This window comes from Strix uralensis, chromosome 1 (genome assembly GCF_047716275.1).
Source record: "Strix uralensis isolate ZFMK-TIS-50842 chromosome 1, bStrUra1, whole genome shotgun sequence".
Taxonomy (NCBI): Eukaryota; Metazoa; Chordata; class Aves; order Strigiformes; family Strigidae; genus Strix; species Strix uralensis.
Window position 1 is genome coordinate 36,071,836 of NC_133972.1, and position 17,680 is coordinate 36,089,515.

At 40.1% G+C, this 17,680-nt stretch overlaps 1 protein-coding gene across 1 annotated transcript; it reads right to left on the reverse strand.

Moving 5' to 3' along the window:
* Nucleotides 1-881: 881 nt before the first annotated feature.
* On the reverse strand, nt 882-17,425 carry GPNMB (glycoprotein nmb). Its single transcript, XM_074862733.1, has 11 exons — nt 17,356-17,425; nt 12,277-12,423; nt 11,415-11,558; nt 9,928-10,107; nt 8,686-8,844; nt 7,909-8,217; nt 6,606-6,728; nt 5,777-5,879; nt 4,663-4,868; nt 2,255-2,342; nt 882-1,422 (listed from the first exon to the last, which is right to left on the reverse strand). The coding sequence occupies exons 1-11, from the start codon at nt 17,423-17,425 to the stop codon at nt 1,269-1,271; spliced, it is 1,683 nt and encodes a 560-aa protein (XP_074718834.1). The 3' UTR covers nt 882-1,268.
* Between the last annotated feature and the right edge of the window lie 255 nt (nt 17,426-17,680).

A 17,680-nucleotide genomic window follows, 5' to 3' on the forward strand; every position in this document is an offset into this window, starting at 1 on the left:
ATGGCTGGAAGACCAGACCACTTGGGAAAGGCCTCAACATGAGGTTTTTAAACACAGAATTGCAGCTAGAGTGAACAAGGGGAGGCACAGTGATTTTGCAGAAGTTTATACTTTCTAAGCATCATGCAAAAGCAGAAATTGGACATAGTGCTTTATTTATACTGAGGTTTTCATATATTTGATTAAGTGTCAAAGACAGAGGGATGGAGGAGCAAGCAGAAATTAATGTATGTTTACAGCAGGAGAGAGAGGAATGAAAAGAGAGGGGGAAAAGGGAGTTGAATGCTACTCCTTCCTGCTAGAACCCTTGTTCTGCTGACCCTTGTACACAGAGCACATATCTGCTCTCTGGGGAGTGGTGGTGCCAGTTCAGTGTCTCAAGACCAATGGAAACAAAGGAGACAAAGACAGCATCTAAGCATTTTACATGGGACTCAGAATAAAAGTTTCAACAGGGAGGGCCAAGCAGATGGGCCTCATCTTGTTGCTCGGGTGTCTGTGGTCTAGTTTATAGTGAGGCTCGTGCACTGGTAGCCATGTCCAGTAGGAAACTAAATGTGTTCAGCCCTGTTTTCTGATCCTGAGGCCAACTGGCATGTAATGAGCTGCATCCATGCTGTTGAACCCTGCAAAACAGGGTGGCTGCTGCCAAACTCCCGGTGGGGAACAGTGCCTCTGGTGGTTCCCAGAATCTGGGGTTTGCTTGGTGGGGAGCTAGGCTGCCTGGGGCAAGACTGGGCTAGGACCTCCTGAACAGTGTAACAGTGTCAGCAGTTCAGTGTCAATGCCTGGGAATAGGCCATGGCACGTTTCATTCCACAGACATAACATGTGCCTGCCCCCCGTGTCTGTCTTTCTAGCAAAGGCATTGCTAAGGCAGTAAGCAGCTATACTGGACTATTTAAGATTTACAAGTTGTTTGTTTGTTTTAAATTAATCTTCCCCCCCCCCCCCCCCCCCCCCCGCCTCCAGATTACAGACCCGATTAGTTTTGCAGGTAGTTAACCTAGAAGTAAGAAAACCCAGATAAGGGAGGAGGGTGTTAGTATATTCTAGATCACAAGCAAGAACAGCAAGTGCTCAAAACTACCTCATTGTTTTCTATGAAGGACTATATTAATATTTCTAATTGCACCAGCGCCCCCAAAGTTACCATCCCATCTCTATGTGCTTTCACCTTACCCCCCTGCTTCTTTATAACAGCAAGAAAACCCCATCAAAGTACAGTTCAGGTATGAGTCCTGTACGTAACCTACGTAACAAAAAGTTTAAACAATGCCTGGTTTGCTTTTCAGCAGAGGATTTCTCTCAGTGCTTGTAGGGAAGAAAATTGCTTTGAAATTGCTGAAGTAAGCAGTTAGTCCCTCCTGGTTCTCTGCTTGTCCTGTGCTTCTCTCAATAGGCTTGTATTGCTTGTATCTCCTGCAAGGAATGTGCACAGTTAGTTGCTGAAAGGCATTTAAATGAAAATCCACATTTAGCATTTGACCAGTGCATAAGAGAATTAATCATGTATTCATCACATATATTCTCCTCCTTCCCACTTCAATCCCATCTAATTGTTAACAGCCATAGGTCAGTAGTGCTGACTAAGGCCTGGTTAATGAGAAGGCTCCATTGCTTGGTGGAGTACTGTTGCTCTGTGGAGGTGTTTCTTTCTCACCACTGACTGTGAAGGTTGAGAATACTCTTGACTGAGGAGTCTCGGTGCAATCTTAAAGTTTCATGAGAAGCATCCAAGCTAATGATGCAGTAACATGTGCTCTGTTAACTACTTTCCTGCATGCCCAGCACCTTTTCCCCAAAGAATTTATTTGTCAATTATTTGATGAAGAATTTTGAAGAGTAATTCTTGATCTGTCAGTCATTCACAAACACTTCTTGTAAGAGTTTTAGAGCTAAATTAAATTTCTGTTTGTTAGCTTTTACTACATATGTGAATCACATCATGCGGTTTGAGTTTGCTTACTGCTTACATGCTTACCCTGGCCTTCTAGTATTACTATTTGTGCTTATGAGCACAGAATGTAATTTTCTGTGAACGTCTTTAACGTTTGCATATTTTCCAATGGTTTTTCAGCTTAAGACAGTAATCTAATTTTCTTGAATATTTGCCAGAATACTTGTGAACAACAATAAAAAAGAAAAAAAATATATCTAACTAATGCAAATTTAAGCTGTTGGTTTTGTTAATTTAAACTGATATTTTTGACAGTTCCTTGAACTGTTTTAATCCTAGAAATTAGCAACTTACTTGTAGAGGACAAAAGCCCCAATGGCGGCAAACACTGCCAACAAACCAAGGAAGATAAAGACACCTTCTGTTGTTCCTGATGATGACCCTAGAGTTCAGAAAATAGTTTGTTTAAAAGTTAGCCTTGTTTATACAGTGAGATAGATTTTCTAAAGAAAACATCATTTTTACTTGATTGCTGTACAGATTGAAGCACACTTGATACTTGTAATATGCTAAGCATTGGAGGTCAGTGACTTTGGCAGGAGGTGGTACTTTCACATCCTACTCAGCCTAATTCTCAGTTCCACCAGAGTGTGAGTGTGAGTTGGGCTTTGCCAGTTTTCTCACATGAGCCATGCTCCTGAGACACATGGCTGCCCTTCCAGCATGGAAGGGAATGGAGGGTCTTGCTGGTATCCCACAAGGTGAGGCTGATTTGCTCCTTGCTGATTGCTCTTACACTGAGAGTTTCTTAAATGTTATTGTTTGTTACAGCCCCATATGCTAAGATGGCAGAGTGTGGCTGAGAGCTTGGTGGACTTAGGATTGTTTGTCTTATCCAAGAGCTAAGGGCTCTGCTTTTTTTAATGTGCTCATTCTAGGAAATTACTTTTGGGCTTTGCCTGTCATTGAAGTCTGCCTTCTGGTTTCCTATCAACCATTTCACTCACACCTACTCCTAATTCCATCATATCTGATGGAAGAAGCCAAATCATTACAAGTATTTTTAAAAAATTTCTGTTAAATATCTTAATTTTCCAGTCCATAGACTGCACCTTTACTGAGTTTACTGACACTGAGACACATTCTTGGTCCTCATATTAGCAACAGTGTTTATACAATGAAGTAACCTAGAGGTGCATGTTGGCTTACCTTTCCAGTTATTAATTTATAATTGCTGCCCATGAAAATTGAGATACTAGATCAGGATTTATCATTTACTTGGTACATGTGCCTCATATATTTCTCGGTTTGTTGATACAATTGTTTGTGAAGGATTGACCTCATTCCTGGTTTACAATATTTTTGCCAAGACTGTAGGGATTTACCTTATTTTATGAATAAAGCAGGTCCTTGGACTAGTTTGCAAAGCAACACATACTGATGGTATGGGTCTAAATCATAGGACTGCAACCCATTCAACAGCAGCTTAAGCAAGTTAAGAATGGATGTTTTGTGCATTGCCTGCATAACCCAGGCACGGTCCTGCCAAATTTCAAGGGCCAGATGTTTAGGCACCAAATTATGGGATTTTCAGAAATTCGTAAATACTTGCCTTCTCTTGAAATGAGTGGAAAATTGTGGCACATGAGAAATGTTTGCAAACATTAGATAGGCTCCTCCAGAAGATGACTCAAAGCAGCAAACTCTCTTTGACCCTAATTCTGCTTTGATTATAGTGGAGGACCCAAAGTACGTCTTAGCTTTGCCCTCTGAAAGAAACCTAGGAAGACCAGCCTTGGGCTAAAGTTAGCCTTTGTGAATACAGTTTTGAAAAATCCTACTGCATGCTTATTTTCATCTTTAGGAACTGGAATGCACTTAGAGGTCAAGCATTGTGCCTTAGTCATCATGAACTGATTTTGATACAGCTAAATTTATACCTATATTAAATAAAATCAGCCAAAAGTACTGTGGCAAATGATCGCAAAGGGTCGGTTGCTTGGCTGATAGTAATTCAGAAGAGTTATATTGCAGTGGGAGGTCAGGAGGGCAATGGAGTGGGAGCAGAGAGACAGAACGATCATTTAGACTTCTGACTGAGGTGGAGTTTAATACCTGGTTCTGTCAAAGACTGCTTGGATAACCATGAGCAAGACACAGTGACACTCATCCAACCAAAGGTAAACCTCCTGTTCTGAAATAGTCACCCTGGGCAAACTCTGTAGTCAATGAATGTTACACAGACCTTTCCAGAATCTGATTTATCTTATCCTTATGTAGAAGGAGAAACCTGGTCAAAGTCAATGGGCTACAAAGAAAGCTCATGGCAGCCACCTCAGCTGCAGACTTTGATTCTGTCTCAAGTGAGCTGAATTCCTCTCCGTTTCTCCTATTTCTCCATGTGTGGTGTAGGCTGGCTGGCATGTCCCCCACCTGCTTTTCTGCTCAACAGAGTTATACTGTAGAAAAATACATTATGGCTTAAGAACTGTTCATATTCTGTGATACTGAAGAGTTTGTACAATTACTCACTGGATCATAAACGTAAATCAAACCAAGTTCTAGCATCTAAAATTGCCATAGGGCAAGAATTGTCTCTTTATCTTTGCACAGACTCTCACACAAACTGATGCAGCCTCAGCTGAAGCCTCCAGGCATAATAAAAATCCCATATAAATTCCTGTGCTCTTCCCCCCTGCAGGGAAATGACCACAGGGAGATGCTATTCACAGATGACCCACATCTGCTCTGTGTGGCCTCACCTCCATTTACTGAAATCAGTGCGCTGGCAAGGGCTTGACTTGTGTCATCCCCCAAGGTGATGTTTATACAGTATGTTCCAGGTTCCTCAAAAGCTCTCCGGATGGTGAGTAAACATTCGTCAGTGACGATGATGGGGTCGCACACCACACTCTTGGACACCTGGCACGTGGGGTCAGAAACTACTGTGCAGACGTCTGTGGGGAGGCTGGGATGGGAAGAGAGAACACACTGCATCTGTGGAGTCCTGTTAGCCCAGTTCATAGACACATTGCACTGATGCCCCAGTTTTATGCTGGTGCCTGTTTACTGAAATCAGTGGCACTATAGTGATTTAAGAGTGTTTTATTGATACATTATATATATATATTTCATACATGCCTATACATTTTATATATACATACATATGGATTTTACTTAAAATGCATATGTGCAATCTATAACATTATTTGCTTGTTTTATATATCATGTAACATTTTATGGTGATCACAGAATTACCTGCTTCAAATCAGCTTATAAAGTCTGTTACCTTTAATACACATCATTAAGAAAGGAATGCGGATTCTTACATGTAGTATCATGTGCTAAAAAAATTAAACGCTAACTTAAGAGAGGTAAATTGTTTTCCAATTACATTACTGAGATGATTTTTGTACTTCTCAGTCCTCTCAAATCTGATTCAGTTCTAGGAGCTAGGAATATTAGTGCAATGTTTTCCTATCCAAGAAATTGCCTGGACACACCCATTTACTTTAAGTGTCAAAAAATCATGGCCAAAAAGAAAGGGTTTCCTTCTAATTTCAGTAGACTGCTTCCCATTTTACAGTAAGTGCTGAAACCTTGTCTTGGCCAGGAAAATATAGAATTGTTTCTCCCCACTATCTAGTTCTTATTTTTACTGAGGTTTGACATTTGTTCTGAATCCTAAGAGCCTGACAGTAACCTCTGTTGCCATAGTTTACAAATGAGACTTGCATTATCTTTAGTTCCAGTCAAGAAATAGAAACACTGCAGTTCCCAACTTTTGTTCATGCAGCTGCATCTAAGTGCAGACAGTGTTCCAGCACCTAATTATTTTTAAAGAGGGAAGATTGACAGTTTCATTCACACACTTACCTCCCTTGGCAGGTAACAACAAAGTCAACCAGTGAGTTTTCAGCTTGACTTTCTGTCATCTGGATGCTCGTCATCTGAATAATATTTACCTCAAGGATTCCCTCTGGGAGAGGAAACAGATGTCAGTGATAGGACACATGACAAGCTCTGAAGTCTGCGTGTACAGAACCTCAAGTGTTTGGCTGATGCTCAGTTCAGGTCTTGCTTTCTATAGTCTCCTCCCTCCCTTAGCACTCCTCTTGAAGGGTTTGAAAGCTGAGAAATTTTCCAGTGCTTTCCCTGTGAGGCTGCTCCTATCTGCTCTGCTTTATTTTTCCAGTATTATTATTTGCTTACTTATTTTACTAAATCACTTCCCCATCCCACTACCCATGACTTCTGTGCATGTCAAGGTCAATTCAACCTTATGTGATCCCCCAGGCCAGTATGCTTCAGGTGTGGCAGGTTCAGAAGCTGATGATACAGAAAGTAGCGATATGGCGCACAGCCCCACCAGCCATTGTCGAGCCTAAATGCCTGGAATCACCACTTGTAGCATGGGGCCAGCCATCAGCAGGCATCCAGACCAAGGCCCAGCCTCATGCACCTGAAGCCAAGGGGCCATAACCTCTGCCACTAGATCCTGGCAGAGCATGTAAAGAAACCAAAGTCAGCCAGTTAGCTGTCTGTACACTAATCTTTAAAGATGTCAGCTAGGTCCAAGAGAAGGATCTTATTGTGGTTCTCACGTAGTTCATAAAAGGGAGTCTAAATAAGCATTATCTCTACTATACATTGTTGTACATTATTAACCTCATCACTCTGTTTAGGTGTTGACCCATACCCTTACCTACAACAGAGATACCAGTTCCATAGTATCCATTTCTGTAAATATGGCAACCTCCATCAGGATTATCTTCCATTGATTCAACAGTGGTAGAAGAGTCTAAATTAGAAGATGCTCCGGTCGTTACTGTTGAGTTGAGGGAGAAAGAATAGATACGCAGCTCTAGAACAAGTTCTGCTTAGAGGCATTCTCAACATGGCCATATGTTTCAACTGCATTCATTACATAGGTCATTAGTGACTTTGGTTTGCAGCTGTGCAGTCATGTATGTATCTCTGTGGGATCATGGTAATAATCCTTAAAGAAAACACATATGCCCAGCTGTAGAACCCTGGAATGACCTGGGTAGCCTCGCTCTAAAAGCCACCTTGCTAGTCACCCACCTCTGAAATAAAAGTGAGACTGCAAGGTTTGATATAATTAAACACTTCTTTAAAATTCCCAAATCAATTATAGAAGAAATCCAAAGGCCAATAAAAAGTTTAAAATGCTCTATTTAAAAGCAGGTATTTTCCTATTGCTCTACATTACAGCTAGTGGAAAAATGAAGAGGGGAAGTGGTGAAAATTATATCTTTCCTTTAATTTTTCATTCTCACTCAACATTTTGGTAAAAGCACATATTAAAATTCTGAAATTTGAAAAATATAGCCACATTTACAATTTAATAGTAGTAGCATTATAACACCCAGGCTGAAACTGAAGGCCTTTTGCAAACCCTCTGAGATGATAAACCAGTGCTGAACATAATGAAAGTTATTCTGAAATATGATAGTGCATAAGTTTAAAGTGGAAAAGCCATTCTGGGTTAATGCCATATGGAGATCCCATATTTGGAATATGAGTAAGTTTTTTGTAGTTCAATCCAATCTCATTTAATTTTGGGTGGAAGTTAATGCAAACCAGAAAGAAACTGGCTATGAGTATTTTGAAATACCTCTTTCACTTAAAATTTACATCTTGCCTCAAAAGATGACCCTGAATAGGCAAGGCTAAAATCACTTGACCTGGTGTGGTAGAGGGTATAAAAACAAATTTGTATGTACAGCATGTCCACCCAAAGACCTCTCTATGCTGTCACTATGGTGGTAGAACTGGATGTGGAATGTGTAAGTGATGCCAACCACAGAATCATAGAAGAGTTTATGCTTATTGATTCCATCTCTAAACCAATTTATAGAGGGTTTGCAGAGCCTTGCAGCTCTTTCATTGATGAAAGTAAAACTCCTAAAGATATGAACTTAAACCAGCAGAATTTAGAGTTTTAGCACAGTTCTAAATATCACTGGTGTTTGATAAACTCTTACCTGCTGAGGTGGGCAGTGGTGCAGTGGGTGTTACTGGCCTGCAAGGTATGGGTATAATGGCTTGGACAGTTACATTCAGAGTGAAGTTTCCTTGCAGAGTATAGGTGTGAGACGTAGTGGAACTGCTGGCTACAAATAAGCCACTTCCATCTCCGAAGTTCCACTTGTAGGAGATGGCAGAATTATTAAGATAGTAACTGGGGTCATGGATCTTCACATCAAATGTGATTGGTGAGTCTTTGATAAAAATGGAGTCTGAGATGTTCCGGTCATGTTTTTGGTACATACTCACAAATATGGGGATTTTGTCTGGAGGGGAAAAAAGAAGTAATAAATAAATGAAGCATACATACCTGACTGCAAACAACAAACAGCTCCAAAGTCCCTGAACAGCAACAGTCAGAACGTGAAACATTTATATCTTTAACACAGGTTTCTACTTTAATTCAATTTACTGATCTGGGGAGTGAATGTCAGCAGGAAACAGTTACCCAGAAAAGTATGGGAATGAATGAGGAATCACAGGCATCTGTGGAAGATTGCATTCCCTCTCGTAAATCATTTTTCATTACAAAGTAGAGGTGTCACAACTGAGCTAGATACAAAGCTAAATTACACTACTCAAGGCAATTTACTAGAGATTCCACATTTATATTAAAAACTTTTCTCAGGCCAATGTCTTCTTTTCATGCCAGATGATGCATCTGCTGAATTCTTTTAACACCTAAACAACAAATACCCCCAGTATTTTATAACAGTTTATTCCAGCACGCTCACCTGTTATAATGTAAGTGGCTTTTGCTCTTGCAATTGGAACGTATGCTGAATGCCCCCTCCTGTAAATGGATACCGCCATTGTGTGTTTGCCAAGAGTGATGTTTGCTGTGTTGACTGAAAATGTTATGGAAGATCGTCCAGTTGTTTGGTGGTACTGACCTGAAAGAGAATGTGAACTTACATGTTTTCCCCTTCAGCCTAGCTACAATTTGTTTTAAGTGAAGTAGTATTTCTGGGACTCTTGGATTGTCTAAATCAATAGTTTAGAATTGTCGTTCAGTTATCTGGCAGGTGTTTTTGGAGGACTGGATACTTTTACAATGTGTTTACTCCCATTATTTCTGTTTTTTTTCAAAGGTGTTGGAAAGATGTCCCAAATTTCACTAATCTAAGAAAAAATTGCCAAGGCATCTGTATCTTTCCAAAACAATTACATTACATTAAGTCATTAGGATTATGTAGCAGATGATGTTACCTCCTAGGCATTTTAAGCTATCTTGTGCCTGTACACTTTCAATGTAGCAAGAAGATATAATACCTCTTGCTTCATACCCTAGATGTATACCTTGTATACATTTGCTTATTTTTGTTTGTAATAGCTGATTGAGGTAGATAAATAGTATCACCTCTATGTAAAATTTGGGACATTATTATCATTACTCATGCTGACACTGCTGATAATACTGATTTGGCCAAGCTAACTTAGGATACTAAGATTTATGTAGCCAATGTCAGGACTAGCCCAACCGTTATGTACTCAGGAGCTGGGAACACTGAAAATCAGCATCTGAGACCAGAGCAGTACCACACAGTGTCTGTTTTCACCCCCCCAGAAGCAAGAAGTTCTGCGCTGTTAAACTGATCTAAAGATATACAGCGCTATGGTCTTTCTTAAATTTAAGAATCTGAAGTGGCAGTGGGCAGTCAACAGATCATCTGACTGACCTGCTCGGACCTTCTGTTTTCCTAGAAAAGGATCTCAAGTACTACTGAAAGGACATTAATTTTCTTCAGTGGTAGTACTGTGAATGCAGATTTAAAGAGAATCTCCTGGTAATCCATGATTTCCAGACCAAGCAGCTGATGGCCTCTCTGGAAAGCAGGGAATGGATTTGGGATCTCCGCTCAAGAGCATGGAATGCTTTTTAAAGGACTTTTAATAAAACATACTCGACAAATGAGTTAGTGTACAAAGTGAATTTGCAGCGTCAGCCAAACCAAGGGATGTGTTGCACTACTAACCAAACGTGTGAAACACGTAGACAAAATTCCTTCTCCTCCACCCAGGATAATGAGGGAAAGGTCTCCCATCTGGGAATACGTTATGGCTGTGGTTGCTTGTGCAGTTTTCCCAGCCACAGTTGTCAATCCATTCAGTCCAGTTGTAGACATAGACTTGCTGATCCTGGGAAGCTGGAGGATCTAAGTGTAGAAATAGGACATGTTCCCGGTCAATGGAGAAATTTGCAGAAAGTCAGGAAACAGGAGGCAGACACCCCAGGTTACAGCAGTTACTGCACTTAAAGAACAGACTAAGTGGGGTATTTTTAGACCGACATTAGTTTTTTTCTAAGATTGTTCTTTGTTTAGTTTTTATTGTAAACAACAAATTGTTCTGGCTTGGCATTGTTTTATTTAGAAGCTTAGAAAAAATTTATTGCCTCACGGGCCAGACACAATTTAAAATTCCTTGCCCAAAATTTGCTGTCAACTAACCAGGATGATACTGTTTCACTGGAGTTAGGGAGGCTACCTGAGCATTTGGCAAGCAGAATATAAAATTTTAAGTAGAAATAGCAGCTGTGGAAGAACTGTGAGGAAGTGATTTAGTTTGTTTTCTATGGCACCTTTAAATAACTTAGACATGAATTTCAGTTCCTTTTTGAATAATAGAAAGACAGTTTCCTTCCCCAAACAGCACAACCGGTATTAAGTAGAGAATGGATATCAGCAGTTAACAAAACATTAGGCAGTCAAAAAGTAGAACTCAGACTGACAAAAAAATTGGTGATATGCCTTGAAATAAAAATTACTTTGATCAGTAAAAAAATTTTTGGAATGTTTATGAATTCTGAAGAAGAAGGTACAACAGCCGGTTTCACTCTAGAGCCGGCAGCTTCAAACGCTGGAATTATGATAGGTTTTTTGCCCTGAGTAACAGTAAATAAGATGAAAAAATGTGATCCAGGATCAAGGATCATGGCTTGCTTGACTTTATTTATTTTTGTAATTTTTTTTTTAATTCTTAAAATGTGGGAATGTGAGATTTACTCTTTCTTGAGGGTTTTTCAAGATGCAGATGATGGTTAGTGAGTTCCACAATTCCTAACTGAAAAAAAAAATCTCAACTTTATAAATTGACATCTTTATAAATTTGGAAGAAAACAGTGTGACTGTGCAACGTTGTGAATGAGCTGCAAAGCAGTAACAGTTTTGTTAGGAAGCCAAATTAATGTCACTGTTTTGGGAAGGTAATTTTATAGTGAAGGCAAATCTTAAATTACATGGTCATTATATATAGCGGGTGTAGAAGAGTGAAAATGTCACAGTGATCTTCTGAGGAAAGAAACTGGTGTGGCACAGGTTAGACACGAGTGTAGTTATCAGTTAAAAGCAACATGGCTGTTGTTCACAGGGCACGCCTCTGATGTTTTCAGAGATTCATGACATGTTCACATCAGCACCATAGTCAGACATGTTTACAGTGCGGGGAGATTGCCATTACCTACCCTGGGTACAGTTTCTCTCGTATATTATGTTGCCATCATTATCTTCTTTCTGGCACTTGGGAAACTGGAGAGTCACAGCAAAGGTCACGTTGGATCCTACCAGTGCTGGGCTATCAGTGTCCAATTTGGCTGTCACTCTTCCACCTGTAGAAAAGAAAATTGGTGTTCACTGTACTAAAGGATGCACCAGAGCAGGAGCTACCTTCAACTGTGCACTATTTACATTAGAAATGCTTTATTGATTCCTTTCTTTCCAAGGGGTTTTGTGCTCCTAAGTCACTTGCGCTCTTATCAAAACCCCAACTTAGAATGATCAGAGGGACTCACCATATCCCTCTACATTACTTACTGCTCTGTCACTCATTTCCTTCTTAGAGCTAAGGATATGGTTTTTTACCCATGGAGGTCAATATATTCCAAAGGAGAGTATTTTTGTTTTTCCCCAGAGATACAGCCTTTAGACCTCAGCTCAGACCAGGTGATAATAAACAGGGTCTTCACAGAAGTTGTCAAACTGAAGCCCACAGTGCCCGACTGAGATAGCAGTTGAAGCTACCTGTCCTCTAGGGTGTATTTCAAATAATGGATTTTCTTAGAGCCCTGGTCATCAATACTTCTTAATAAGTATTAATGTCTGAGACTATGAGTCATGGGAAAGCATTTACTGTAACAACTCACTGTTCTGCTTCCTCAGACAATGTACTGGGAACGGTACCAAAACCAGTCATCTCTAATTTGCTATTCCTTGCAGCACTGGCGGATATTGCACCTGTGAAAAAGTACTATAGCACCTGCACTCTTCAATGAAGTGGACTTTCTGGCCAGTTTTCTCAGTGTCTTTGAAATGCGTATGTGCAATCACCTTTCCAGCAGTCCTTCCATCTGGGATCACCTTCTTCCCAGAAAGGATAAAGCTTTTCATCCCATTTATTTTGATCGCTAGACCAGCCTTGTATCTTCTTGTAGGGTGTAACAGGAGTTATTTCATGGCTCAGCACATCTTGAAAACCTAGAGAGAAAAACAAACATGCATTTTCCCTATCACCCTATAAAGATGTTGCTCTTGTGCTGAACAGCCTTCTTACTACGACTATATTCTTGTACTGATTAGAAAACTCTTCACCAGTAGAAAGTTATGGAATTTTATCATCACAGCTATAAACACATCAACTGTAACCAACATAAAGACAATTCCACCACTGACAGACTGACGTTTTTCTATTTGCACTATTGCAAGCTTTCCAGAGAAAAAATAAAAAGGTTTACAATATTTTGACCATATCAGAGCGATTGTATGAATGGACATAACCCTGCAACAATCAGACTAGTTGTACAGAGGTTGCTTGATTGCTGACTGCTTTGTGCTCACCTGGTAATAGATCTATGAGTAAAAGGCTAACAGGATAAATTCACTCTGTGTCTGAGTTGTGCTTTAGTGGAAGTTATGCCAGTAAAGCTTCTCTGGTGAGTGGGCTGGTGGTTTGGGTGGGAGGGGTGGAAGCAATTGTAGCAGAAGCTGGTCTTTCCAGAGAAGGAAATTTAGAGCTGAATAGTAAACTCAATGTGTTTATAATATAACAACAAAAATATATTAGCTTCATGCCTATTACTTTAAAATGGCTCAGATACTAAATAACTTTAATAACCTCTTTCTTCTCATATTACTACAAATGATGGGCTCAAACTTTTCCCAGACCTTCTAGGATCCCTCTTTCTGTCACAAAGTACACATAATGAAAAGCAAAGTAAATGCCCAAGTAACCTGTAGGAACATGTAGGAACACTGTAGGATGCCATAAAAATATGTTTGTAAGTAGGCTCATAGGCAGAGTTCCATTAAAGCCTGGGGGGCTTTAAACAACTCTGTCATGTTAATCAGGTAACTGCTGGGTGTGCCGTTCTGTCACAACATCAAGGGAGTTAGGATTTCTGCTTTTCATGGCTTTATTTTAAAAGGTAGCTGATGCTGAATGCTTCTGAGATTTATACCCAAGTGCAACAAAGAGCTGGATGACTTCAGGGAAAATGCAGAGACTTGTAAGAAGGGCAAGAATGTCCCTGTGCACTGTAATGTAACTGGCTGTGTTGGAATTTCTCTGAGTTTTGGAAATGACACAAAACAAATATAGCCAGTTTAAGCACGGTCTTTATGGGCATGTGACTCCTAATTTTACTGCAAGGGAGAACCAGAGAAACAGCACTGAAGAAGAAGCAGGAGCTGTTTTCTCTTGATGTTTTATTGTCCAGTGAGATTTCTGCTGGGCAGGAAGGACATCCCTTGGCCAGTCCCATCTCAATGGTCACTCTGAACTGATGCTGGTAGCTGTCTCCCCAGTCTTGAGGACCGAAATGTTTGAGGAAAAGAACAGATTTTGTGCTTAGAGACATACTCTCCCACGGTCTTTTGCCCTACAGGAACTCCCCACAGTCTCATTTAAATCACTTGAAACAAGTCTTTCCTGCAGATTTAATATATTTTGATGTGAGCAAAGCATAACATCATGACTGGTATTTACTTAATGGCCCGTATCACATGCTGTATTGTTTTCAGTCTTGGTCAGAAGAAGAGTTTGGTAATGTCCTTCAGAAACTTTTCTCAGGAAAAAAACAAATTAGCAACTATAAAAGTATTTCACAAAGGCTTATCAAGCTCAATTATATTTAAGGTCATTAAATTAATGTGTCATCTTATTTGAAAGCAAGTGGCTAGGGATTTTTCCTAATTTCTTTTTCGCATTCTCTTTGATTTTATCTAAAAATTATTTTATGAATAAAGATGTTTTGATTTTGTCAGATCAAAACATTTCAATCCTTATTTTTTTCCCAAATGCTCAATTTGTCAAAAAGAGCTGGGGCACTTTTAATTTTATAAATGCTTTTAATTTTGAATTTTCAATAACAATCCTTGAATTCAGAAGTCATTTTCTTGTTCAGTTTTGGTAATAACTGTGGTCACTGCTTCTAAATCACAGGCTCCTTAGGCATTTCTGTGCCTCCCTGATGTGCTTTGTTTATTTCAATCAAATAGAAAACATTTCACAAGCTTCAGGACAAGACAAAGACATTTTTCAGATGTGCAAAGACTTCAGCACTAGTTTCCCTAACACATGGAACTGAAGATTTTCAGTTGCTGAATTTAAAGGAACGAAAATCTTTAATGTATTTCTTCTTCAACAATGTAAAGCACTCAAGAACAGATGTTGGTCATAACCAAAATTAGAGCAATTCAGTTCAAAATAGACAGAGCAATATTACACTCCAAGGAACTGATTGCTGTAATAGTTTTGGTGAGGTGATCATAGGAGAAAAGATCTTATACTCTGATTGACTTTCTTCTTTCTCATTCTGGTTTTCCTTCTGGTGAAAAATGTAGCAAAGTCAAGAAGTTCAGCATTTCCTGTGATAGTGTGTTAGCCATGAAAGAGAGGACGAAAGCCAGTGTTAGAACAACAGCAATAAAAAGATGGCCCAGCTAAAGGGGATGAAAGTGTTTTAGAAGTAAAAAGGCTGATGTTATGGCCAAGCTAAGAAGACAGAAAATAATGTAAACTTTCTAAAGTTACATACCGAAACATAATAAAGCAGGACAAAAAAGAATTTGAGGAACAACTTGCAAGAACATAAAAACTACTAATTAATCTTTTTTTCAAATACAAAAGTAGTGGAAAGCTTGCCAGACAGTCTGGAGGGCCAAAAGATTATGTAGATATGAAAAAAAGCATTCAGGGAAGATAAAGGGATGGCACGAAAGTTAAATACAATAGTTTACATTTTCATTCACAAAGGAGGAGCATAAGAAGTTTCTATGCTAGAATTTTTCTTTACAATGATGGAGAATCTCTCTCAAAATGAAGTGTTGGCACAAAAAAAAATATAGAACAAATCAACAAAATGAAGTTGTCTAGATAGGATGGCTCAAAAAGTATGGAAGTTATTCAAGAGTGAAATAAATGAGCCATTAAACATAGCATGTAACATCTTGCTTAAAAATGCCTCAGTAGCCGAGAAACAAAAGTTGGCAAATGTGATGACAGTTTTTAAAAACCCTTCCAAGGAAGATTTAGAGGATTACAGAAAGTTTGAGGCTTTAATTGGAGGAGCTGGTAGAAACAGCAGTGAAGAACAGAATTAGCAGATACAGTGGATTAATACGATATGCCGTAAAAGGAGTGCATTCCTCACAAATTTTGAGTTTCACTGAGGGAGCCAGAGAGCATGGGAACAAGGCTGACCCACTTGTTATAGTCTGTTTGAGTTCCAGACAGCATTTGATGAAGTCCCTTGCTAAAGGCACATAAAGCAACTAAGTTACCGTGGGATAAGAATGAAGGATTTAACCTGAATAAATAATTAGTTAGGATATATGAACCAAAAGTTACAAATAAGCGGCCAGTTTTCTTAATTGTTGAAATAATTTAAAATATTCGTAATCTGGAAAAGTGGTAAACAGTAAAGTTCTTTAATCTGCTGAAGACAGCATCTTAAAGTAGTAGAGGGGAGGACTGAAAGAGACTCAATGACTCAAGAATAAAACTGTATGAAATTCAGCATAGTTAACTTTACTTAAAGAACGAGGGGCTCTAAACTAGCTATTGCCACTCAGCAATGAGAACTTGTAGCTTTCCAGTTTTGAATGCAGTGCTTACTGGTAGTTGAAAAACTAGTAAAAGGCTAGATAGAGAACAAAGATGAAAATGTCATTACAGCATTGTGTAATTCCATGTGTGTTCACGTCTTGGGTACTGTGTATTGCCCTCTTCTCTGCAGCTCAAGCAGGGTATAAGAGAGCTGAAAATATACAGAGAAAGGTGGCAAGGGTACTAGAAAGGAATAGAATTGCTTCCACATGAGGAACAGCTAAATAGACTGTGTCTTGAGCCCAGAGAAGAGGTAACAGAGAATATAAAAACGGAATCATGAACAGCATGAGGGAAAAAGCAATTTGTCACTATTTCTGAAAGTACAAAAGTTAAGGAGAATCAAAGGAAACCAGCAGGTTACAGGTTCTAAGCACATAAAAGGTATTTCTTCATGTAAAGCACAGTTAAGGTGTGAGATTTCTTGCTGACAGGATGTTGTGTGTGTCAAAAATTTACACAGGTTGCAATCAAAACACAATTGCATGAACGGGTAGAAGAAAAGTCCAGTAAAAACTGCTAAATACAATGACTCCGCATCTGACAGAGGCAGTTCTGGTGCTGTAAATCATCAGAAGCTGGTGAAATGTCCTGAGTAAATACCAGTATACACTTGCCCAGTTATACATCCATTACTGTTTCCCATTGGAGACAGGTACAAGGCTAGGTGGATGCTCAGCTGGACCTCAGCTTTTAAGGTCTTCAGTTTCCTTACTGTAGGTTCTGGAATTTGAGCCTGAAATCCCACTTCTGGGTTCCCAGCCCTGAGCTCAGGGAGTCAACCCAAGACTTGAGCCAAGCTGGGCGCCCAGAAAGAAGCAGAGGACCAGCCCAGTGCCTGCCCACCATTGCTTGAGGATCTAATTCCTTGACTGGGCTCCCTGAGGTTGGGGACCCACAGGTCTGGGTGTCCCAGCAGGGAGCACTGCCTCTGACCTGACCTCCCCCAGTTACAATTGAGCAGAGCAAACTGGAGAAGTCCAGTCTGCATCTGTCTTTTTAGCCATGCCTGAGCTGGGGAAATATTGTTAGAATGAGCCAAGGCTTAGCTCTGGTCAGCTGTATGTATCTGTGGAGCACAGGAAATAGATAACTAAACAGTTCTTGGCATATTTCTCCATCTCAGGTGACATTTCTACCGAGAGCCAGGCAACCCTGAGGTGGAGGTAGCTGTCGCCTACCAGTTCCCAAGCACAGCTCCAGCAACCGCTGCATGTTCAAGGAGCAGCCGTTTTTACCACACTGGCTTGGGACTTCGAACCTGTGGAGGCAGGGAGAGAGGATGGGGTGAAGGAAGCACTCACGTGTGGCGGCAGCACACAGCACCACTTCGGCCAGGAGCAGGAATCCGAGGTGGCGGCGAACACCGCTCATGGTGCCGGAGACCCTGCGTCGGCTCAGCCCGCGCCAAGGAGCAGAGGGTGCCTGGTGCCTGCACACGGTAACTCCGCTGGTCCCCACTGAGAAGTGAGAATGAAGTTTCTCTGCTGTTCTGCTCTCCGATTAAATGAAGGGCCCCAGGACTCATCATGTGATGGAATTAAGCAGAGATGCATGATTGTGTCTTTAGCTTCTTTCAGCTCATGTGCTTATGACTCACTCCTTTTGCTTTCAGCATTCCCTAGGATT